Here is a 25,369-nt window from a genome sequence, read left to right as displayed (position 1 = left end):
AATTCCATGTTTCATTTGGATAATAAACTTTCATATTTATAAGGCACAATAAAAAGACAAGGCATCATTTGAAGATCATATGGTCCTTCTTGTTTGGACAGCATGAATGTGTAAAACTCTGGATCGATTTTTTTTGTGATTGAACCCACTAACTGTCCAAATCACAAAAAGTACCACTTTGTTTTCCAAATCCACTCTCCTCTGAAATGTTGATGTTTGCTTTAATTAGTTCCAATTGTCAAAATTATCTTTATCTGACTCTCTGTTCAACTTGTCAATTACCCATAGCTGTCTGTCTGTCTGTCTACATTTCTACCAATGTACTTACCTATCTCACATGGGCACATTTCATAACAAATGGATACTGGAGATTCCCCCACACACACACACAACTTTGTACAATACAGTAGCAGAGTCAGTTTCGATTGATGAACTGGTTGAATACCTGATCCTTCCAAATGCCTTTCCATTCCCAGTAATATCACACTAGATCAAATTATACTTTCTAAAATTTGATCTAGGTGGTTAAAATAGGACAATGTGATTATAGCAATAACAAGAACACTTAGATTTACATACCGCCCCATGGTGTTTTACAGCACTCTCTGAGCATTTAACTAACGTCAGCATATTGTCCCCAAAAATTTGGCTTCTCATTTTACTAACCTTGGAAGGATGTAAAGGGGTGAATCAACTTTGAGCCAGTCAGGAATGAACTCCAGGCTTTGGGCAGAATTTGCCTGCAATACTGCAATTCTAACTACTGAGCCACCAGGGCTCCTTTTTGATTGGTCCTTTCTAATCTTGATTGGGACTGCTCCTTTCTTCATCTTGGCAAGAGGTCAAAAAGGTAACTCTTGGTCTGGTATTTCCCAAGCATTTCTCCCAGAGAAAACTCCCATGTATCCAAGGGGAGGGCCCTCTGTATCTTTAAGTTTAATATGGATAGACTACAGTTGGTAAACATTTTCTATTCCCAAGGTCACCATAAGGCAAGCATTCTACACCCAAAGAAGGTCCAAGATCAAATATTTTTCCATCTAATCTTGCACTGTTCAATCAAACTGGCAATGACTTTCCAGGAACAAGGCCTTTCCAACCACCTTAATCTTCACTGAACTTCAGGATTTTGTTCCACCCCAAGTAGTGGGTGATTTGTTCCACCCCAAGTAGTGAGCTATCCAGAAGCAAATGACTTATTTGGCTTAGAAACCTATGAACCAACCGTAAATTTTAATCTGTCCTTGATCTTTGACCACAAGATAGATGACCTTTATATGATAATTTCTTCACTTCAAAACATTTTTTGATGTTAGAAAGGCAGATTTAACTGTGAATAATTCATTTCCAAGCCGTAATCAGATTCATGCTTCAAATTAATGTGGAATTAGAGAAGAAGCCATGGTTGGCAGCCTTGTGGCTCTTTTTTTTTTTTTTTTTTTTTTACCAAGCATGAATCCTGAGCTCAGATTAGATTTTTTTTTTTACAAAAAAATAGTGTGTACATTCTGAACATCTATTTAGGAATAATGGAGAAAACTGATAACAGCCCAAAGACCTAAAAAGCAATCGCTCCAATCTAAGTTACTAAATCATGGAAACCTCTTCGAAGGCCATGATCCATGGTCCTGTGAGGAGAAAAAAAGAAAACGTTGCTGGGAATCTGGAATGGCTGCTATTCAGCCTTTGCCAAGCTGTCTCAGGTGTTGTCATCCAATATTCATGAAGGGGATGGTATCAATTCTCTGCTAACACAGCTGGTTTCCTAACTACGCCATTCCTTCCCCTCCGTGCTGTTATTTTTTGGTGGTGTCCGAAAATGGAGGGAAACTGGGCCTGAGTTTAATGACGCAATCGTCCCAAAATGATGTAGGAGTAGGAAATGGACCAGGAACTCTTTCCCCCATCTCAGTAACTTCCTGTCCCTTTCAAACTACCCCCTCTCTTTTGTGATTGTAATTGTGAGATACAAGTAAAGAAGTCTGATTCTACCTTACCTGGAACAGGTAAGTAGTCACTTTGATTTCTTAATCTCTGAAAGGTTTATAGGAGTGTTTGTGCTATGAATGCGTTGGAGAGCATCTATTGGCATATTTGAGATGTCATCCTAGAATAAGATCATAAGTGTACTTGCATGCGGGCATTGCATTTTATATTTTTAAAAACAGAGTGGATACAAAGAGTATGACCAAGGCACTATTTAAAGAGAATGAGCTCCTTGACAGTGCTTAGCTGATCCTGTTGTTCCAAAGAATGTTACATGGTATTCCAAAATGCTAGATATATATTTTATCTTCAATTAAGCCCATTACTCTGAAAAAACCGATTCTGATGTGCACTTGGCTGGTTCACCCTCTGAGGCACAGAGTGGCTGTTTTGCCCTCCTTTTTCATGCTCCCTGTATGTAGAAGATAATTCCTTTGTCAAACAGTGTCAAACAAACAGATAATGTCAAACAAATCTTTGAACATGATCTTAATAAGGACCACTGTAATACAGGAGTTTCCAATCCTTCATACGTAAGTGGTCAGTAGAGGGGGTGTGAATAAGTGCGCTAATGTGCCTATCGTCCCTGTCATTGTATTTTATTCTCTTATTCTTGTTCTCATTTTTGTTTGTCAAATTCAAATAAATAAATAAATAAATAGTATCTGTGTGACGATTCCAGGAACAGATTATAATTGTAGTCTGTCTGTTAGCTATCACCTTCTCCATTAGCTCATGGGAATTAAATAAGAAGACCTCCCCAGTGTGTGTATATGTAAGAGAAATTTCACTATTGCTTTTAATAGATGTTGTCCGATAACCTGAGATTCAAAATACCTGACTCAGATGACAATCTGCCTTCCACCAATTGCTTTGCCTCTGGAATCCCATTGTACCTTCCCATCCTTCCATTTCCTTGCTGCTAACCCAACGGCATCCCTCACCCATCACTTCCATTGCATTCAGACAGATGGTCCCCTTCCCTGTTCTCATGTTTCAAAGGAATGTTAATAATTAATTAGCATTTCATTGTGCACCAGCTGACTGCCTTAGGAAAGCTCTTGAAAAATTATATTGAAAAATATACTACAGTAAAAGAATCCCTAAAAACCTGTCAATTCTTCCCTGTTATTCCTCATGTTAAGTTTTAGAAGAAATGCTTGATGTCATTTTTTTTCTATGAAACCTTTGGTTTAATTCCAGATGGCACATTTCCTCCTGAAAGGCCCATCGGGTTTACTAGGTTTTCTTCCAAACATGAAGGTATGAGAAGATCCAAGTCCAAACATCAGAAATTCATTTTGTTTTCACATTTCCTAGTGCCCTTGCTTTTCTCTCTCTTCTTTTTTTTTATACTCTGCTTTTCAGAGTCTAAAGCCTTCCAGGGAGAGCCTAGCCCAGTTTGTCAGTTGTAAAATGATATGCATATGGACTCCATTGCATAACAAATAATGTAGTCGGCATATTTTGGGTAGCCAAGGAATATAATACACAGAATGGTGACTTCAAGACAAATAGAGCAGGTTCATTGGTGTGTGTAATTGATTTCATTGGCATTTGGGTATCTGCTTTGTTTGTTTAGTTTTTCTGACATGAATTGTTTAATTGCCTTCAGAAATGAGCTCTTTTTGTTGCATGGACATGTTGCGACAATAACAATAAAAATAACAATCAAAGAAAGGGAAAGAAGGAGTTACATGCACCTGCAGCCTGCCAATCCTTGGTATAAATAGGAATTTTTTTACATAGAATCCAACAAGGTAAGGAAAGGAAGAGCTTAGGAAATCAATTAATTGAATCCGCTGCATAATGCCACAATCTACTATTATAGCATCCTCAACAGACTCAGCTTCTGTCTGAACACTTTAGCAAAGGGGAGTATATTTCTTTCCAAGGCAGTCTGTTACACAGTTATATCATTTTTTACTGTTAAGATTTTTTTCCCAGATGTACAACCAAAATCTACATCCTTGTGATTTAAAACCATTATTTCATGTTTACTTTCTTTCCCAGCAAAATTATCATGGATTATATATGCTATGGCCAACATAAAAGGCAACAGACTGGGGATGGTTTAAAATAATAAACAATGCCTGCCTTCCTTCCTTCCTTCCTTCCTTCCTTCCTTCCTTCCTTCCTTCCTTCCTTCCTTCCTTCCTTCCTTCCTTCCTTCCTTCCACCCTCCCTCCTTCCCTCTTTCCAGCCAAATGCACAGATTTCCTAATTTAGCTGACAACCAAAATTGTTTGTTTTCCAAAAGTATTAGCCTGTTTTCCATCCCCAGAATTAATGAGGCTAAAAGACCTTTTCCATTTTTGGGGGACATTTTTGGAGTTGGAACAAAGAGCAAATCAAGTACTTCTTGCCTTAAAATCTGCTGAATTCATCCTCAAATAACTTTGAATTCCAGCTTCCCGCCACCTTTGGACTATTGTTAGGGGAGGATAATGGGTGATATAGTCTTACAGCTTTTGTGGATCCCTACATATTTCAAGAGGTCAAGCTGCAGAAGATGCAAAGCTGGAAAATAATGGCTAAGGGTCCAATAGAATATAAATAACTCAAGACTGAACTGGGGAGTCGTTGGTGCCCTTGGAGCTTGGTTGTTTATAGACATTTCATTACCCAATTAGGTAACATCATCAATGCCATTGTGAATGGGATTTGCTTAGCTACTAGTTCCAATAAATATATTTCATGCTTAGAAAACAGCCGTTGTGTCTTATAAAACCTGTTTGGATGAAAACTTCTCACTGAGAATTAAATATGTTTATCTTTTCTTGAGACAACTTTTCAGTGGCTTATCCCAAACTACAACAAATTCTAAGCAGGAGGAATGCATGTACTCATATTTTTCTCTTGTTTCCTTTCCCTCACTATTTCCTTTATTTGTCTTTCTCCTCGGTTTGTCTCTCAACTGCTTCTTGGAGAAGGGATCTGCCTTTTTGATTTATGTTCTGAGATGAAATAATGATGTTCATAATGTATCTACTTTGCTTACAGAGCTGGAAGAGGAGTCTTTTCAGCCATGAAGTTGGGCAAAACACGTCCCTCAAAGGATGACCATCACCGAAAGCAAGGTGTACACCTAAACTTCAATCCAACCAGTGAATTACTACAATCTTGTTATACCCTGAGCCTGCAAATTTGCAGTTTCAGGCTGGGTGCAAGAGATGGGTACTCCTTTGAATTCAAATAACTCTGTGTTCATTTTGTTTTAGGAAAGCCAATTTCCTATATTTACTTGTTTACAGATTGATCGATGATGATCAATTGAATGAATGTATGATTGACTGTCTGATTTACAATATGTATACAGCCTGTTCCAACCAAAAGGAACTTTGGGCAGGGGACAATGAAATCCTATATAAACAAGAAAAATGCAACATTTCATTATCAAAATCCCCAGTAAACAATCAAAAACTTTATAGGTGCTCAATATTTGAAACTTTCCTAAGAGTCAAAGCACTGCTTTGGTTAGTTCAAAGAATGCCAATAGGATAAGGACCATCTGTCCTTCCAGCAAAGAGTATTTCATAGAATTGGATTTCTACTGAGAAAGTCAGTTGGCTCGCCCAGATGCATAAACTTTTTGACTCTTCCATGTATGTATCAAAACTGCCATTCATGATTACATTTCTTGCTGCCTCTATACTTCTCTGAGAATGTGGGGCAAATAGCTTTTAAATAAAACAATCTAGATCAATTCTCCCTTATTTGGTGCAAATAGCTTTTAAATAAAACAATCTAGATCAATTCTCCCTTATTTAGAATCCTCCAGAAGTATGAATTATTGCCTTGCTAGGTAGAGAATTCTGAGAGCTGACATTCACCTATCTGGAAGATCCAGTTTGGAATATTCTCATCCAGGCACTTTTAATAGTGCCAGTTCTAAATTATATCATGACTGGATCATAGCTCACCATACATGTTTAGGTTTCTCTCACCCTTCTTGCCCATTGTTAAAGTTTTGTGATAGTCAATCAAATGTTATAACAATAACTTGTCTTTCCTGGACAGATCAACCAGCTATTTTGGAAGCAGAAGATCTGGACCGTAAAGCAATGCGACTTGGCGGTGGCCTGGATCCAGATACTATCTCCCTGGCATCAGTCACAGCTGTGACCACCAACGTGTCTAATAAGAGGTGAGTATAATACAACTCAGAAAGTGGAGATCAGATCTACACATGTCAGGATGTAAAAAAGGTGTGAGGAAAAAAAGAGAAATGTAGCACTTAACATTAGAGGCAATATATTAACCTATTAAAATATTTTATTCATTTCTATTCCACCTTTATTAACAAATAACTATATTTTATAACCTTTTGCTTAAGGTTCAAAATGACTCATCAAATTTATTACTCCTTCTGTACAGGGTTCAGATTTTTGCCTGGTTTATCCATAATGTTAAACTATAAGCCATCATTTGCATGTCACGATGGATAGATTTACATGTTGTACTAATCCCCAATGAAGCCAACCACACATTGTATAAATTATACACAATGGGTTAAATATTATATTGTTATTTATTATGTCATTTTTATTATCTTTCACTATTATCATGGTCTTTTTAAGATCCAAGCCGGATATTAAAATGGAGCCCAGTGCAGGAAGACCGATGGACTACCAGGTGAGATGGTTCCAGTCTCTCATTTGTGCTATGGAAATAATATGGGAGTCCAAGGTTCCCACCACCACAATCCTTCTCCATCAGCATGAGTATCTAGGCACCCTTATTGCCACCTTTCACAAATTGGTACGCTTCGTAACAGCTTGTGTGTCCCAAAGCAGGAATTGTTGAAGGCACATCTGGTGGGGGAAAGTGATATTAGTGCATTTAGTACAACTCGGAAGCAAGTTGTGCTATTGCAGCATGTTTAACCCATGCTTAGGAGATCTGTGCTTGATTGAATCAATGCAATTGCTTTGGTTCACACAATATTCTGAAGCATAAACTTGCCAACCACAATTTAACATAGTATGAGGATATAATAAATAGCATTTAGCATTTAGGTTAACATAGTATATTGTGTGAAGCAGCTATATTCTCCATGCTGCTGCTAGCTGACACTTAATAACAGAATAGAGCTGAAAGGGAGCGTGGAGGTCTTCTGATCCAACCCCTGGTCAAGCAGGAAACCCCATACCAGGGGTGTCAAACTCGATTTCATTGAGGGCTGCATCAGGTTTGCCAGTCCTTCGCTCTTTCCAGGGTCAGATCTAAGCACCCGGCCGGCTGCATCTGGCCCATGGGCCTTGAGTTTGACACCCCTGCTCTATACCATTTCAGACAGGTGTCTGTCCAGTCTTTTCTTAAACACCTCCAATGATAAAGCACCTACAGCTTCTGAAGGCCTTAAAGATACTGCAGATTGACAAGCCTTTCTGGCTTTTGCAAAGCAGCCATAGGTAGCACGTAGTTTTCTTCTTTTAGGAAGAAAATGAGTAGAGAAAAATTAGAAGGAAGATGATGGCTCCTTGGGAATGAATCTAACAATGTGTTTCTTTTTCTTCTCTCGCCAGGTCAGCATCACAGTAATTGAAGCACGGCAGCTGGTGGGGCTCAACATGGATCCTGTTGTGTGTGTGGAGGTGGGAGATGAGAAGAAGTACACCTCCATGAAGGAATCAACTAATTGCCCCTACTATAATGAGGTTAGCTTGCTACCTGTAACAACTGACCTGTCAATTCCTTCTAGATGGATATTTAGGTTAGAGAAAAACCCAACAAATAGGGAAAAAGATGTTCCTCATAGCTGTCAATGAAGCAGGAGGGCTGAAGGGTCGGTCACCTATCTTTATAGGCAGCAGAGAAACTGACCCCAAGACCACAGAATACTGGAAAGACGTGAACTGAAGCATCTTAGTCAGTACTTGGGAAAAAATCCTGATATAACCCTGTTTATGACTTTAAGTCAACAAATTGATTGATTGGAAAGAGAGAACAAGGCCACTGGATATGATAATAGCTAAAAGTGTATATCATGTGACCAAAACTAAAGGTTCTGCTCTTTCTACTTATTACAAGTGGAAGATTAGGCCGGTGCTGGATTTTTGTCTTCATCCACACCTCAAGATTGCTATCCTTTTAGTCTATGTTAGCAATTTTCATTTCTGTATGGCACTGGGGTTTCCAACATAATCTGTGGACTCAGTATGCCCAAAGGCACCTCTCTCTAAACATTTTTAGAAAATAAAAATAAAGGGAACGAGCGGTGGGGATTGGACTGCAATAGACTTGAAATATGTTCATTTGCCTAGAGATGGCAAATTTGGGAGAAACTTATTAGTTTTCCCTCTGGTAAGTGATTATATTCCCTTAAACCAATCATTTATGCCCATGACATGCTTACAAAATTTTGAATGTACCCACTGGTTGAGAAATGTTTCAATTTCTAGTATAATAATAATTTAGGGGTTACAATTCACAAAATAAAGTATTATAATTCCATTAGCCAAACTGTAAAATTATTTTCATTTAATTTTGATTCTCAGATTATGATTACATTAACATGCTTTTTCATTATTTAGAAGTACCACAGTCATTTATTTAGCCTTACCATTTTCCCCCAGTCTCAAAGGTGCTTTTTCAAAGGGCAACTGGATTGGTTTTTTGTTTTTGTTTTTTTTTCATTTTTTGAGGAGGAAGAAGAAAACATTTCGCTTCTCATCCCAAAAGCTTCATCAGTTCTGATGGCAGGGGGATGGAAGGTACTGTCCGTTAAGATTGGATGATGGGAAGAATAGGTTCTGTTGAGAAAAGAAAAAAAACAGTCCAGTTGCCTTTAAAAAAAAACAGCTTTGAGACAATTATGACCTGCAGGACTGAGAATCATCACAGATATTTTGTGAGAAAAATCCTGGGGCTGCCTTGACATAGGGAACATAGGTCTTTCTCAAATTAGCACCCCATCCCTAGATTTGTTCTATCACTGCTTCTATTCTGCCTAAAGGCCATATATATTTTTTTAGACAACTGTAACTGTAATGAAATATATCTGGAGAAAACAAAATGACTTACTATTTACATTTGATTCTTTATTACTGATCTTTTTACTATAAAAGACCTTAGTGACCCTTTTATCTCTCTCTCTTTTTTCTATTTCAGTATTTTGTCTTTGACTTTCACATTCCCCCGGATGTCATGTTTGATAAAGTTGTCAAATTATCGGTGAGCAACGTTTACCTCTCAGTTGGAATAGTCTCTGAAGCATGACTGAAGAAGAAAGTATTCCCACTTTGAAAGATGGCAGGCAGACATGCAGCTAGAGTAGAAAGGGATAAGTAATGGGGAAAGTATCTCTCATTTGAGCTGAGCTTGTAACCTGATGACTTCATATTGAGCCCTGGCAGCGCAGTGGTGAGAATGCAGTATTGCAGACCAACTCTGCCGACACACACAGTCTGTAGACGCTCTTGGTAGAATGGCTGAAGATGTTATTTATTTAGAATCACATTTTTGACAGCACAGCTGTCTTGGAGATTTAGTAGAACTAATAGGAAGAAATTATTGCACTCAAATGACAAATCTTTTTAGTGAGATACGTGTAACGGCTGCATCATTGCTCTCCTCCTGAGATTAGCAAAAAGAGAATAAAGGATAAACAAGCAGAGGGAAATGTGGCCCTTAGGGTAATGTGAGCATTTGCTTAATTTGAATAATTTAACAGAATTAGAGAAATTATGTTTTTGGTAGCCTTCAATATATGCATGCAGCTTTGGGTTCATTAACACTTCACCTGCAGAAATACATCCTTTACTGACATTAATAGGGCTGTATTTTAGTGCCTCTTATATTTTGCAAATGCATATCATTTATTTTATATAATTTATTTTCTTAGTTATGTTTTGAACATAAACATAACTAGCAGTGGGCAGTGTAAATGTCCAAACAAGGAAATAAAGTGGAGTGGAATGGAATGGAATGGGTGAAATGAAGGGGAGGGGAGAAGAATGAAACGGAATAGAATAGAACAGAACAGAATTGAATAGAATCGGCATTAAGTCAATCCATTAAAGTAGAAAAAAACTAGAGGAAAAAATATAATCCCAACCACAATTGCCTTATTTAGTCACATGACTTTATTATTATATAAAACAGTGACTAAAACATTACTCCCTCTCTTAAATATTGTAAAAATTCCATTTAAGAGATAGTCAGATATTCAAACACTCAGAAAAATAAGAAAGGTCTTTGCTCTACACGGATGGGGGCCTTGAGGCGGAGGCAGAGAAATCTCCCCGGGGAGAGCATGCCACAGGCACTCTGGAAGTGCCTGCTTCTAACTCCAAGGCAGGGTTCCTGGCAATCCTATAGTCCTCTGTGCCTGAAATTACCTCTGTTTTGTTAACCTGTAGGTGATTCACTCCAAGAACATCCTGCGCAGCGGAACCTTGGTGGGTTCTTTCAAAATGGATGTGGGAACCGTTTACACCCAGCCAGGTGTGTAATGCAAAAAACAACAACAACCCTATTTTGTGGAAAAGCCTCTTGCTTTTTCTGGTCTTGGAAATTTTGCTTGGGAAGCACTTTATGTCAAGAACTCATTTCCATGCAGTTTCCCAGGTCTCTACTCCCAGGAGCTATTAAATATCCAGTTTCTGCTGACTGTATTACTAGATCCATCCGCTTCTAATGTAGCCTTTCATCAATGTCCCATCTGGCTGTAAGACCACAGCAAAAGTGTAATTCTTGTGGCCTCCCTTCTCCTCCAGCATGGCCATGGGACTCTCAGAAGCATTGCTTTCCACTTTTTAAATGTTTATTCTAGTTTATTCATCTAAACAAAGTAGATTACACTTAACTAGTCACTAGTTTTGGAGGAAAGCACATTCATATGATGGAATATAAGACTAGATTTTAAAAAATGTTATTCTGCTGTCCTCTATAGTTCTATTCAGACATGATTTTTTTGCAGCAAACGTTGTTTTAATGGGGTGTTACTCTTGTCAACAGGATTCTAGCTTATTCATAGTTCTTTCTTCTCTTTTCCTTGCAGAGCATCAGTTCTACCATAAGTGGGCCATCTTGTCTGACCCAGAGGACATCACAGCTGGACTGAAAGGCTATGTAAAGGTTGACATCGCAGTGGTGGGCAAAGGAGATAATATTAAGACACCACACAAAGCTAATGAGACAGATGAGGATGATATTGAAGGGTGAGAAGTAGAAGCTGCTGGGCAGGGTTGGTTTCACCCCATGTTATTAAACAATCATGGTTTCTTTCCAGATCAACTCTGGATGTGTTCTGCATCTGTTTTCTGTTTGAGAACTTAAGAGAAGGAAAAACGCTCACCTTGTCTCTCCTCAAAATCATCTCCCACTGTTCTATTGGCTTCATCTTTTCTAGACCAAGAAAGCTGCCCTTCTTTTGTAATGTTCGTTTCTTTATTTTATGTGGTTTTTGCACTCTCAAATATCATATCTCGTATTAGTTTACTTATGTTTTTTTTAAACTTATTTCTTGTTTGTTTATATGATTTATATAGCCACCCATCTCAGGCTGGTGAAATCGTGAGACAGATTTTTTTTCAAGTAACCTTAAATTAAAAAAAAATAAAACTGGGCAAATCTGTACTATGAAAATATTACTTTCAAAGCCCCGAGGGGGAAAAAAAAATCTCTTTTCTGCCCCTTTGACACTGAGACAGCAAAGAAAACCTCCCAAGATTGAAAACAAAGGAGCAATCTAACTAGGTTGAAACAACTTAAGAAATATTCCTTCATGTCTTCTGTGTAAAAAAAAAAAAAAATTCCCTTCTAGTGCAGGAGGGCATCCTTTTCGTAGCTGAGCGTGACATCATCACCACTGCCACCATCATAATTAAAATTTTAGCCATGACAAAATGGTAAGGAAATAACATGACATTATCAATAGATGTGTGGTAGGCTAACTGTTGATTTCTCTTTTTCGGTTTCAGGGGGAATTTTGACTTACAACAGTTCATTTAGTGACTGTTCAAAGGGCACTGAAAAAATATGACATAACCATTTTTCACACTTACAACCATTTGTAGTATCCCCATGGTCATGTGATCATAGACGTGAAGAAAGGTCATAAAATGGCAAGAGAGGTTATAAAACGAGCCAAAATTCACTTGACCCCTGTCTCACTTAGCAACCGAAATTTTGGGGTTAATTGTGATCATAAGTCGAGGACAACCTATATAGTAAGAACTATTAGAAGATTATTACTTTTTTAAAAAAAAAATCTTCACCAAAACTTCTAAAAAACCTCGATTAACTGGTCCTGCAGTATAATCAAAGGGGATCATGCTAATGTTGTTTCAACAATTTTCAGCTCAATTTTGGCAGTATCATGGCTATCAAAAAAGAACTAAGGCAAGATGTAGCCCATGGGTTATTTCTGTTCTTACACACTTTTGCTCTGTGGTATACAGATTGCCCGTCTTGACCCATATCCACTTTTCATGACGCTCTCAACTAGGTTACAGTTTTCTTTGGTTCCTTGATGGAGAAAGCCTACTAGACCACCTGAAGTACTGCTTTGAACATAACTAGTAGTCTTTATTCATCCTTGGTTTACTGTGTCTTGCAGGAACCTACTGCTTCCAGATGGAGTTCCTTCAGAAAGGCAATGGGCTCGCTTCTATATTAAGATTTATCGGGCAGAAGGGCTTCCACGCATGAACGCTAGCATCATGGCCAATGTGAAGAAAGCCCTCATTGGGGAAAACAAAGACCTGGTGGATCCTTACGTCCAGGTGTTTTTTGCTGGACAGAAGGTATGTGATATCCGGTGGGATCTTGATGGATCAGGTCTCACAGCCATTCATGTTTATTTTATATAAATTTGATAAATCAATAAAAATAGATAAGTTTGATCGATCAATCAATAAATATGTTTATGTTATCCTAGCATAGGAACTGACATTTTTAGTAGGGACCAGAATATCAAAATGCCAAAATCATAGTCAGGAGTTTCATTCAGTCTGAGTACTTTAGAGCAGTCTTTCCCAACTGATGCTCTCCAGATATATCTAACAAAGATCATGCTGGTTGAGGTATTATGTGAATTGACCTGAAACAAACTAATGGCACCGTTAGATTTAAATTTAGTCTCAAAATGTATGTTTTCAGCATTTGAATATGTGAAATAATTTGCTTCTAAGCTATTACAAGAATGCAAGGGAATCTACATGTGCAGATCTCTTCATTTGCCCAAGGAATAGTAATAATAGAGCCTTCTTCTTCAGAGATGCCGTACCTTTTCATACCAATCTTGAAAGAGCAGTGGTAGAAGAAGGTTAAGAATATGGATGCCAATCTACCAAACTCTAAAATTATTTCAATCTTATGTCCATGGCTCAGGGGAAAACATCTGTTCAGAAGAGCAGCTATGAACCTGTTTGGAATGAGCAGATAGTTTTTGCAGAGATGTTTCCCCCGCTCTGCAAAAGGATCAAGGTCCAGATCCGAGATTCTGACAAGGTCAATGATGTGGCTATTGGAACTCATTTCATTGATCTGAGGAAGATCTCCAACGAAGGAGACAAAGGTAGGGGAGGATGCAGACGTTCTGCCTTCAGACACCTCTATTTTTTGCCTACTTAATGGTTTTGTTCCTATTCTTCATTTTCTCGTTCGTTGTCCCCAAATCTAGTTATGTTTTTCTATTTACAACAAAGGTACACAAATGTCTTATAATAGGATGCATTTTTAAAAGACTTAACACTTCAATGGGTTTGATTTACTCACTCTATACCCCTCATTGCTAATATCCTGGCAACATTTTCTGACAACATTTTCTTGTCCAGCTGCATTACCTTCAACAAGATCACATGAAGTGTTAACACCACTTTAAAATGCCTTGGCAAGACCACACTTGGAATATTGCATCCAATTTTGGTTGCCACAATATAAAAAGATGTCAAGACTTTAGAAAGGGCGCATAGAAGAGCTACAGAATAATTAGGGGACTGGAGGCTAAAACATATGAAAAATGGTTGTAGGAAAACAGTTGAATATGTCTGGTTTAATGAAAAGAAGGACTAGGAGTGAGATGATAGCAGTGCTCCAATATCTAAAGGGCTTCCACAAAGGCAGAGCAAGAAGCAATAGATAGAAAGTAATCAAGGAGAGAAGCAACCTAGAACTAAGGAGAGATTTCCTGATAGTTAGAACAATAAATCAATGGAACAACTTGCCTCCAGAACTTGTGGGTGCTCACCAACACTGGAGGTTTTTAACAAGAGATTAGGCAACAATTTCTCTGAAATGATATAGAGTTTCCTGCTTGAGCAGGGAGTTGGAGTAGAAGACCTCCAAAGTGCTGTCCAACTCTGTTATTCTGGAAAAGAAATGAAACTACTAGGTTTAAAACTTTGGAAGTAAATAGTAAATGATAGGCCTGAGCATACAGAAATTACCAGATCAACTCCTCTCTTAAAACCCAAAAGAAGAAAAGATATAGCAAGAGTTAGAGGAAACAATAATGGAGGAGGATAGCTAGCTAGAAGACCAATGGTACGAGACATTAGTGTTTTCTGTTGATGCCAGTATTAGAATAATTATGGCAACATGTGTTGCAAATGAACCAACTGAATTGTTAAAAGTCTTTTTGGAATGAACATTTTATCCAATTCTGCTTATCTCTACAAGGTTTCTTGCCCACGTTTGGCCCTGCCTGGGTAAACATGTATGGGTCCACCCGCAACTATACCCTGATGGATGAGCACCAGGATTTGAATGAAGGCCTGGGTGAAGGGGTCTCCTTCCGAGCCCGTCTGCTTCTTGGTCTAGCAGTAGAGATCTTGGATACCAGCAACCCTGAAATCACCAGTTCCACGGAAGTTCAAGTTGAATTAGCAACTCCTGTCAGTGATGTACGTTTCCTATGTTGTAATAACTACAACATCTTATGTTCTCAGGATATCACACAATCACATTTAGTGGGGAAGCCTCCCTTCAATAGACTTTAGTCCAGGGGTCTCCAACCTTGGCAACTGTAAGCAAAGCTGGCTAAGGAACTCTGGGAGTTGTAGTCCACAAGTCTTAAAGTTGCCAAGGTTGGAGACCCCTTCTTTAGTCCATTCTTCATTGCAAATAGCTCGATTTTTCAGTATGACCCAAGACCGGTCATGTTGATGAAGACCTAAGAAAACAACAGAGTTGTGTTTCAGCAATATGGCCAAGAGGTGCTTTATGTCTGGGGGTTCCAGGTTTGATTCCTCTGAATGCACAAGTTTAAACTCAATTGTCAGTTAGTCATAGTTTATTGGTTTGTTTTTTTTAAAAAAACAACCCAAAATAATTCACTGCTAAATTGTATACTTTGTGTATACAAAACCTCTGGTATGTCCCCATGCCACCAAATAAGAAAAGAACTTACTAGGTAATCTTTTAGAGTTGGTGAACCCCTTTAAAATGCTGAAAATTGTTATGGATACTCTTATAAAATGCCTGCTTAGGAATAACTTATTTCTGCACAATATGTCTCCTATGGTGGACTGCCCGTTTCAATTGGTGGACGGCTTATTTCAATTGGTGGGCATCCAAGGGATTATTTGCAGACATAATGCTGCCTCTGACTCCATGACTCCATGTTTCCTACCTATGATATTGACCAATGATCTAAATAAATATGTCACTTTCATGGGTTGAAGTCCTCCACCATAAATCATAAAACCTGCTGTGTTTATATCCCACCCCATCCCACAGAGCTGCACAGGCAAGATGGAGGAGTTTTTTCTCTTTGGATCCTTCCTGGAAGCTACCATGATTGACAGAAAGAATGGAGACAAACCAATTAATTTTGAGGTCACCATAGGTTTGTGAAGGGATTTTGTGAAGCATTGGGTATGGGTTAAAGAGGGAGATTTGCTTTCTGCAATGCTATACAAGCAGAACTGAAAGTATGAACTGGCTTTTCCAGGTGTCTGAACAAGAAGGATGAACTTGCATAATTGCTCTAGTCAGCTCTAGTCAAAGCTCTGCAGATGTGGAGCATAAAAAATATGGATCATTTTCATTGAATAATGACAGGGGAGCATGAACTTGAAAATTGTCATGTTGTCATGAGAATGATTTGTATAATATCAGTCTTATTCAAATTTTAGATTCTATGTTTCTTCCATTGCCTCTCTGCAGGCGCTATACATAACATTAATCCATTAAAGTATATCTATGAAATCTCCTGCGATGTTATCCCAGACACCCATTCCTTGAGTTTGGGCCTTAGGGTTATTCTCATCGAGCCCAAAAGCTTAATTCAACCTTTGGGTAAATCCAAGATACCATGGTATGATTAGGCAAGGCTCGGTAGCTCTAATAAATGGTATAATCTTTCCATTCTTCATCCTACAGAACCTGATTCCCTTTTCTTTTTTTCCAAGGCAATTATGGCAATGAAATTGATGGCATATCCAGGCCCACCATCAAGAAAAAGAAAGATGGTGGGGATGGCAATGAGGAGGAATCTGAGCTGCTACAGAATGACAGTGATGAGGAGATCATTATGGATGGGGAATTTTTCTCAGTCTCTACTTCTCCAGCCCTGAAACCATTGATTACTGACAGGCAAGTGAGATTGGCCACTCTTGTTAATATGAAAGGACATTTCCTTGAAAAGAGGAAGACTGTAGGATCTTTGGTTGGGTGTTAAGCTGTACACTCATGGGTTTTCTTTTCTTTGATTCAGAGATGGGGCAAATGATACTGCATTTCCTCATCTTCAGTATCATGTAGGGGGGATGGCAAAACCCAGAAGACTTTTGTGCTTAGCCTTTGTCATGGTTGCATTTACTTTTCCATCAGTAAAAGACCAGATCTTGAAAATTTTTGTGCCAGTTTCCATGTAGCTCATAAGGTAACAATAAGTCTTTGTCTTTGACTTACAACCACAACTAAACCCCAAATTTCTGTTGCTAAGCAGGACATTTGTTAAGTGAGTTTTGCCTCATTTTACAACCTTTCATGCCACAGTTGATAAGTGAATCAGAGCAGTTGGTAAGTTGGTAACATGGTTGTTAAAAGAATCTGGCTTCCCCATTCACTTTGCTTGTCAGAAGGCCACAATAGTTGATAGAATAGAATAGAATAGAATAGAATAGAATAGAATAGAATAGAATAGAATAGAATAGAATAGAATAGAATAGAATAGAACAGAGTAGAGTAGAGTAGAGTAGAGTAGAGTAGAGCAGAGCAGAGCAGAACAGAACAGAACAGAATACTTTATTGGCCAAGTGATTGGACACACAAGGAATTTGTCTTAGTATAAATACTCTCAGTATACATAAAAGAAAAGATACATTTGTCAAGAGTCGAGAATCATAACGTACAACACTTGATGATAGTCATAGGGTACAATAAGCGATCAAATCATACTAGGAAACAGTCAATATAAATCGTAAGGATACAAGCGACAAAGTTACAGTCCTACAATCACAAGTGGGAGGGGATGATCATATGACCCCCAAGGCACTGCAACCATCATAAATATGAGTCAGTGGCAAGCACCTGAATTTTGGTCACACGACCATGGGCATGCTACAACAAGTGTGAAAAACACTCATAAGGCACTTTTTTCAGTGTTGTTGTAACTCTGAATAGTTGCTAAATGAAATGTAAGTTGAAGACTACCACTATTAGAGAAAAGCACAAAGAGGAGGTGGGGGGAGCTTTTATGATACTGAATGGAAGTATGTCACTCTTTTCTCTTGCTATTACAGGAACTATTTTCACTTACCGTATTTTGATAAGAAGCCTTGTATTTATATCAAGAGTTGGTGGCAGGACCAGAGGCGACGTCTGTACAATTCAAATATCATTGATAAGATTGCAGACAAGCTGGTGAGTTTCTGCAAGGGAGACAGGAAGATGAGAGGAAGATGGGGGTGGGTTGGAATGTAATGCCTCTGGAGTTATCATCACCTCCTTTTAATGACCCCATAATCCCTTTTGGGGGGTGGAGTCTTGGCAACTGAATGGAGCTGAGTATTTACTGGCCAGATGCCCTTCCTGTTGCCAATATGGAGTTTTGTTCAGCAGATATATTCTCATTGTGCCCAGAGAGAGAAATATCTGCCTCTACCTAGACTGAACTCACAGCCTCCTGATTGTGAGGCAAGAGCTCTACCTCTAGGCCACCGCATCACTTGAAATGTCTCTGGAACGACAGGTGCAAATCTCCCATTGTAGCCCTGCCTACTGAAAAATAACTTCTGCTCCTTTAGGAAGAAGGCCTCAATGATGTGCATGAGATGATCAAAACTGAAAAACCACATCCAGAGCGCCGTCTCCGAGGAGTGCTGGAAGAACTGAGCAGTGGATGTCTGTAAGTCAGGAAAGGGGATTGGGGATGCTAATGAAGTTATCTTTCCCTCCTGAGGGAGTAGGCCTCTTAAGGACCTTGATTTGAACAATTGGTGAGGTTTATCTCTAAGATGGCTCAGTGGTTAAAGACACTGAGCTTGTCAGCTGGCAACCCAGGTTCAAGAGCCGAGCACCATGCAACAGGGTGAGCTCCCATTACATACCTCAGCTCCTGCCCACCCAGCAGTTTAAAGCCTGCAAATGCAAGTAGATAAATAGGTACCACTTTGGTAGGAAGGTTAACAGTGTTCCGTGTGCTTCGACATATAGTCTTTCTGGTCACCTAATCATGGAAATAGTCTTTGGACAATGCTGGCTAAGAAATGGAGATGAGCACCACTACCTAGAATCAGACATGACTGGACAGCGGTATTTTTTCCTTCACTTAAAAAACACGGCAGTAAAATCAGTATGTATTGTCTGGATTGGTCTTGTTTTGATGGATTCAAACAATGAACTGTCTCTGAATTTTACTTCATCTTCTCCAAATCATTCCTTCTTATGAAGGTTCCAGTAAAGTAAGGATGGTCAGCCTCTTTATAGTTTGAGTCCATGTGGTCAATTTCCGTCCATCCATCCATCTATCCATCTATCCATCTATCTACCAATTCTAGACATTTCTGTTAACATAGTCAAAAGGCTTTTGGAAACTGCATAGAATTGTTAGTCAATTAGTCATATTGGCTTCTAAAACAAAAAACTACCAATATCCTGTATAATGTTGCTTTCCATCTGGAAATTCTAGAATATTAGTTAATTGTCCACAGCTTTAAAACTTATTTCCTTGAAGAAGGAAAGATACTTACCGCATCTTTCATTTGTTTCTTGTAACAATGTTTTGTTATTTTGGCTCTTTAGAGAAATTTAATCTCTCCTTTCTTTCTTTTCAATTTTAGCTTTAAGTACCACATGCTGAATTTTTGAAAGTATTGTACCACTTCAAAATTAGTTTTGTTTGAAAGACCCACTTTGAAAAATATAGAAATCGTTGTCTAATTAAACATGTATATATTATGGAATATAAAATATTTTCAAGGGTTGCTAAGAGCAGAAGTAGATGCTATCTTGGTACATAATAACTGCAGCCTGGCATTTTGGAAAACAGGGAAATTCCAAGAAAGGAAAAAGAGCAGAAAGGAAGATGTATGTGTCCCATTCCACAACTCCTTTTTGTTTCTATCTACTAGTCATGCACCCCCTTACCCATCATCATTTTCTATCACCAGTAAATTTGTTAAAATTGCTCTTTTATATTCAATAATCAAATATTAAAGGATAAAAGTTTGAGGACTGAATTTTGTAGTCACAATTCTCTCTTTTTTCACAATATCCTCTTTCCACAGGAGATTTGTGTCTCTCTCCAACAAAGATCACAACCACTCCTCCCGGACACGTCTGGACCGGGAAAGACTGAAATCCTGCATGCGGGAACTGGTGAGCACCCTTCCTTCCTTCCTTCCTTCCTTCCTTCCTTCCTTCCTTCCTTCCTTCCTTCCTTCCTTCCTTCCTTCCTTCCTTCCTTCCTTCCTTCCTTCCTGTCAAGGTGATAATTTAAGAGCTGACTAGCTGAAGCAATGATGGGAATGAGTCAGCAGGATCTTTGGCTGTTATCTCTTTAAGAGCTTGTGTAATAAGAGGAGGCCCTGTTAGAGTGTTTGCAGTATGCAGAGTTTTTTTCCCTGCTGTAATTGCTGTTTGTTTCGACACAGTTTGTAGCATGTGTATGTATAATATTCCTATTGTAGATAAAAACCAGTATTTCATTGTTGTACTCTGTTGTACAAACCACTGTTGGTTTTACTTGCTCCTGGGTTGATACATGTGATATACCTGTGCAAACTTCTTTTTCTTCCTTCCTTCCCTCCTTCCTTTCTTCCTCCCTCCCTCCTGCTTTCTTTCTTTCTTTCTTTCTTTCTTTCTTTCTTTCTTTCTTTCTTTCTTTCTTTCTTTCTTTCTTTCTTTCTTTCTTTCCTTCCTTCCTTCCTTCCTTCCTTCTTTCCTTCCTTCCTTCCTTCCTTCTTTCTTTCTTTGTAATGCACAAAATATTTCATAGTGCGTTGTCAAGACACTGGGTTAGAGATTCTACTAAATGATTCATTTGAATCATGATGTTTTATAATAACTGGCATCATCCACATATTTATGGTACCTTATCCAGAATCATTGGATAGCCTCTTTGTATAGATGTTGAATAAAATAGGCCAGAGGGTCAAGCATTCTACATTAAAGGACCTGATAACTCACTCTCTCCTCCCTCATAATTATCAGATGGGATTATCCACACAGTAATTAGCATAATCACCATAAAATGTTGCTCACAATGTCTTCAGCTAACCTGAAAGGATATTATGGTCCACAGTTCTGATGGCCACTGAGAAATGTAGGACAAAGATGGATCACTCTTTAAACTCTAGCCTTGCGATAAGTTATCCATGCAGGCAAACGGTGTAATTTCTATCTGAACCCAGCCTTGAATCCAGACTGCCTATGGGCAAATAAACTTTTTCTGGGAAATCTGTAAATTGCTTTACTATCACCTTCATAGACTTCCCCAAGAAGGGAAAATTGAAAGAAGATGTTAGTTCTTGTAACTCATTGGGTCCAGGGCTGGGCTATTGGAAAGGGAAACAACCTGGTTTCTCTTTCAAGACAGACAATCTCTCCCCCATTCTCACAATGAATCCTCTTCTCAGAAGTTTTAACCAACCAGGTAAGACTTTATAGATGGCAAAACTGGCCAAGGAGAAAATCAGACCCATGTTCTTGAGATCCACAGGCTCACACGTCCCAAGTATTGCAAGTTATCACTTTTGGACCCTGGATATCTGCTTTTTTAAATCCAAGAGAATACCATCAATTTTATACACCAAAGTCCAGCTAAAGAGTTACAATGCCCCAATAAAGGCAAATAAAGACAAGCCATTAAGAACACTTCTCTCCAATGTGCTTTTTGCATTCATATCCCAGTGAGCAATTTTAGGCACCAATACTGCTTCTTTCTGAATCACTGGAAAACCCTAAGCCTCAAATATGGTCATGCTAGGCTCATGGAGCAAAACCAGGTTTAGGAATACACTGTAGAACATGAATTACATTCCTTAAGAATGTACTCTGGTTTCTGTTCAGATTGTATAAATCTTAAAATCTTTTCTGTTAGAATAATCTAACAGGATAGTTTAGATATTAATAAAGAATATGAAATAGAACTCCATTGTTCTGTGGTCAGAAGTAGGCACTGGTACATTAGATTTTGGCAGTGGTTTGCTCTCCAAGCTTCTTTCAATTTAGTTTCTGAATATTTTGTTGCCAGACTAAGTAATATCAGTAGGATTTTCTTGTCCTGTTCCTCTTTAGCTTAAACATGTCTTATGTGCCAGGTACATTAGGTGCATCCCCTTCTGAATGCATATTCTTGCAGTCTTTTGTTTTGTCTTTCAGCCTCATTTCTTTTTCTCCACTTCTTTTTTCACCCCATAGGAAACGATGGGCCAGCAAGCTAAGACCATGAGATCTCAGGTGAAGAAGACCACTATCAGGGACAAGCTGAAGCAATCCCAAAACTTCCTACAAAAGCTGCGGTTCCTTGCAGATGAGGTGAGACTAAGTTTTATTCATTCATAAAGTTGTCCCCCTTTATATGTACACCTTGGTGTGAAGGATTTATATGTACACCCTGGGCGTGAAGGATGATTCAAGTCTGCAGGGGCATACAGAGGCCTGCTCCTTGCAGTACTGTTTTCGTTTCAATCAAGGAAGGAAATAGCTGCAGATTTGATGGTGCAACATCCGTGTTATGGGGACCAACACTTTAACCCTCTGTCCTGAATAGGAAGGAAGATCTAAGTGTCTATGGAGACTCTCAGGCATCCTCATCAGGGTTATCCTGAAAGTGCTTTTCCAAAGTCACTTGGACTTTCTTTGTTTTTTCCTTGAAGACATGGAAAGTAGAAATTCCCAAAAGTTTTTGATCTCTAGCAGAGTTCCATATTCACAACTGAAATGGATAAAGAAATGGATTGAGTGAAGGGATGGTGCTTTTTACTACTGATTCTATGGGTGTGGCTTGGTGGGCATGACATGGCTTGGTGGGCGTGGCTTGGTGGGCATGGCAGGGGAAGGATACTGTAAAATCCCCATTACCTCCCCACTCTTGAAGGAAGGTTACTGCAAAACCCATTCCCTCTCCACCCCACTAACCTCAAAATTTTTGCTACCGGTTCTCCAGAACTGGTCAGAACCTGCTGAATACCATCTCTGGTGCTTGGTTCATCATGCCCACCAATCCCTGTTCTTCTTCTCTCTGCCTGTCATTTTCAGCCTCAGCACAGCATTCCTGAGATTTTCATCTGGATGATGAGCAATGGCAAGCGCATAGCCTATGCCCGTATCCCCTCCAAGGATATCCTCTACTCCATTGTGGATGAGGAAACAGGCAAAGACTGTGGAAAAGTGAAGACGGTTTTCCTCAAGGTGACTTAATGTGTCTTTCTCTATCTGACTAACATTTCGTTTTCTACCGTAGATGGGGGAAGAAGGATATGAGAAACATGTGTGGAAAAAAAAAAAGAATGGAGGGATATAAATTTGCCAGGATATTACAATCCTCCTTATCCACAGATTCCCCTTTATCTGTAAGGCAACAAGGGTGGAAGTGGTCCTGTGAATTTCAGCTGAAGCTTTTCACAATCCAGAATTGTTGAGAGCTTCATCATGTAACATGTTAGGAACTTAAGAAAAACAAACAAACATACTGGCAACTTTCCACAGACTTTGCAGTTTGTTGCTGCAATTCAGAAGTTATTTCTGCTACAACAGGCTGGTTCAGCATTCAGCGGGGAAGGCAAAACCTGAACCATATATTGAAGAAAAATAATGTTTTGCAATTGGATATTTGTGTTTTTCCAAATCCAGAACATTTTAGTCATTGAAAAAATATATACATTTGATAAACCCAAAATGTTAAACGTGTTTAATTTTGAGCATTTAAACATATAAGAAGACTTTTTTTTAAAAAAAATTCAACCCAATGTTCTTTGATTACAGTGTCAGTCATTTCCAACCAAATTTAATGGTTTTGCTAGTATTTTTTTTAAGCTTTGGTTTAAATAGTAGTGTTTGTGATAACTTCATGAGTTTCAGAACTCAAAAATGGGAATAAATTAGAAGGATTCTGATAGACTGATGAAAACACAACCTGTTAACCTGTTCCCTTCCTTGACTCATCTTTTTTCAGTTACCTGGGAAAAGGGGATTTGGGCCAGCCGGCTGGACAGTACAAGCCAAAATGGAAATTTATTTGTGGCTAGGACTCAACAAACAGAGGAAGGATTTCCTCAGTGGCCTCCCCTGTGGCTTTGAGGAGAAGAAACTTCCTGCGGGACAAGGTCTCCTAAATTTCCCACCCATCAGCCTCCTCTATACTAGTAAGAAAATATCTCCTTTGTTTTTGGTGGGATGGGGAGTGGGGACACAAGGCACAGACAGGATTTCTTCTCTCACACAATGCAGAAGTGGAAGAAGATCTGTCAAAACACAATACAATTAATACAATTGAGCAAGTCCAGAAGTATTTCATGAGAAGAGTACTACACTCCTCTGCTCACAACAGAATACCCTACACAACCAGACTTAAGATTTTGAGCTTGGACAACCTAGAACTACATCACCTATGGTTGGACTTAAGCATAGTACACAAAATTATCTGCTACAATGTCCTACCAGCTTCAACCGCAACAATACAAGAGCACACAACAGATACAAACTCAATATAAACCGCTCCAAACTTGATTGCAGAAAGTATGGCTTCAGCAACAGAGTAGTCAATGCCTGGAATGCACTACCTGACTCTGTTGTCACATTTTCAAACCCCCACTCCTTTACCCTTAAACTATCCACTATTGACCTCACCCCATTCCTAAGAGGTCTGTAAGGGGCGTGCATAAGCACACAATTGTGCCAACCGTCCCTGTCCTATTGTCCCCATTTATTTGTACCTATTTCCTGTATTCATATTCATGTTAATTCTTATATCTATTATCTTGTAAGCGATTGACCAATCTAATAAATAAAAATAAATAAAATAAATAAATAACACATTTTCTGATATAAAATGATGTTCCCCCCCAGCAGTTCCAGACTCAGAGGTCCCTGGGGTGGATGGATCTCATTTAAACATTAGCTGCTTCGATGTTACTTGAATGGCAGGCTAGATTAATGTGGGACCAGGTTTTTTTGGCACTCCACAGCTCCATCTTCCAATATTCTGTTGCTTTTCTTCCATAATTTGTCATGCAAAATGTTGGCATTCTGCTTAACACTGTAATGAGGCTATATCTGAGAATATATCGCCAGCGTTATTAAGGTGCATGGTTTTCTAGGTATTAATTTTGAAAACTGATCCCGGATTCAAGGCAAAGGCCTATTGCAAAAATGATTTCATTCTTTTTCTTTTCCCCAAAATCTAGTCCTGCATCTAATCCTGAATGTAACCAATAATCTTTGTCCTTTCCATCACAGAGAAACAAGTCTTCCAGCTCCGAGCCCATATGTACCAGGCCCGGAGTTTGTTCGCTGCAGACAGCAGTGGCCTTTCTGACCCTTTTGCCAGGGTTTTCTTTATCACTCAAGGTCAATGCACTGAGGTAAGATGGCAGCTGCCTGACTCAAGAAGTGTTGCTGTAGGCCAGCCTTTCCCACTCTTTGTCCTCCAGGAATGCTGTGTTACAATTCCTAGAAACTCCATTTGAGACATGTGACAGCTGTGCTACCTAGAGTAATGGAGGTTACCACATCTGGAAGGTGCAGCGTGTAGAAATTCTGTTTTTGGTGATTTATCAGGGGTGCCTGCAAGGTAAAAAAAAAGATGAGATGGTACCTTCAAGGGTGTGATCAAAACGTTGCCTGTTTTTTACATGCATCAACCATGCAACACTGTAGTCTATGCCAGAATTTCAGAATGCCTTTGCTTGGTAGTTGCCTGGTGATGTGTCTCAGATGATGTTCCATGTTATTGGCTACATATTCAATGGGGGGAGTTCTTTTGTTC

The 25,369-nt window shown here is 38.9% G+C and overlaps 1 protein-coding gene across 5 annotated transcripts in view; it reads left to right on the top strand.

The window, feature by feature from the left end:
• OTOF (otoferlin) overlaps positions 1-25,369 on the top strand; it is a 164,326-nt gene that overhangs the window by 97,500 nt on the left and 41,457 nt on the right. For all 5 annotated transcript variants that reach the window (XM_087959852.1, XM_087959835.1, XM_087959842.1 and 2 more), the window contains exons 6-24: positions 4,990-5,066; positions 6,007-6,133; positions 6,567-6,621; positions 7,515-7,646; positions 9,100-9,162; positions 10,350-10,434; positions 10,991-11,150; positions 12,551-12,737; positions 13,324-13,510; positions 14,614-14,837; positions 15,673-15,781; positions 16,347-16,530; positions 17,682-17,802; positions 18,186-18,286; positions 19,668-19,758; positions 21,802-21,918; positions 22,642-22,794; positions 23,558-23,747; positions 24,841-24,965. In XM_087959852.1, coding sequence (XP_087815978.1) covers positions 4,990-5,066; positions 6,007-6,133; positions 6,567-6,621; positions 7,515-7,646; positions 9,100-9,162; positions 10,350-10,434; positions 10,991-11,150; positions 12,551-12,737; positions 13,324-13,510; positions 14,614-14,837; positions 15,673-15,781; positions 16,347-16,530; positions 17,682-17,802; positions 18,186-18,286; positions 19,668-19,758; positions 21,802-21,918; positions 22,642-22,794; positions 23,558-23,747; positions 24,841-24,965 — 2,488 coding nt within the window. The remainder of the gene's footprint in view (positions 1-4,989; positions 5,067-6,006; positions 6,134-6,566; positions 6,622-7,514; positions 7,647-9,099; positions 9,163-10,349; positions 10,435-10,990; positions 11,151-12,550; positions 12,738-13,323; positions 13,511-14,613; positions 14,838-15,672; positions 15,782-16,346; positions 16,531-17,681; positions 17,803-18,185; positions 18,287-19,667; positions 19,759-21,801; positions 21,919-22,641; positions 22,795-23,557; positions 23,748-24,840; positions 24,966-25,369) is intronic.

The sequence above is a fragment of the Notechis scutatus genome, chromosome 1 (genome assembly GCF_049901735.1).
Source record: "Notechis scutatus isolate UNSWTSFEM ecotype Mainland chromosome 1, rNotScu1.2, whole genome shotgun sequence".
NCBI lineage: Eukaryota > Metazoa > Chordata > Lepidosauria > Squamata > Elapidae > Notechis > Notechis scutatus.
The sequence above is the reverse complement of the archived record's forward strand: the minus strand, read 5'-3'. Positions and strand labels throughout refer to the sequence as shown.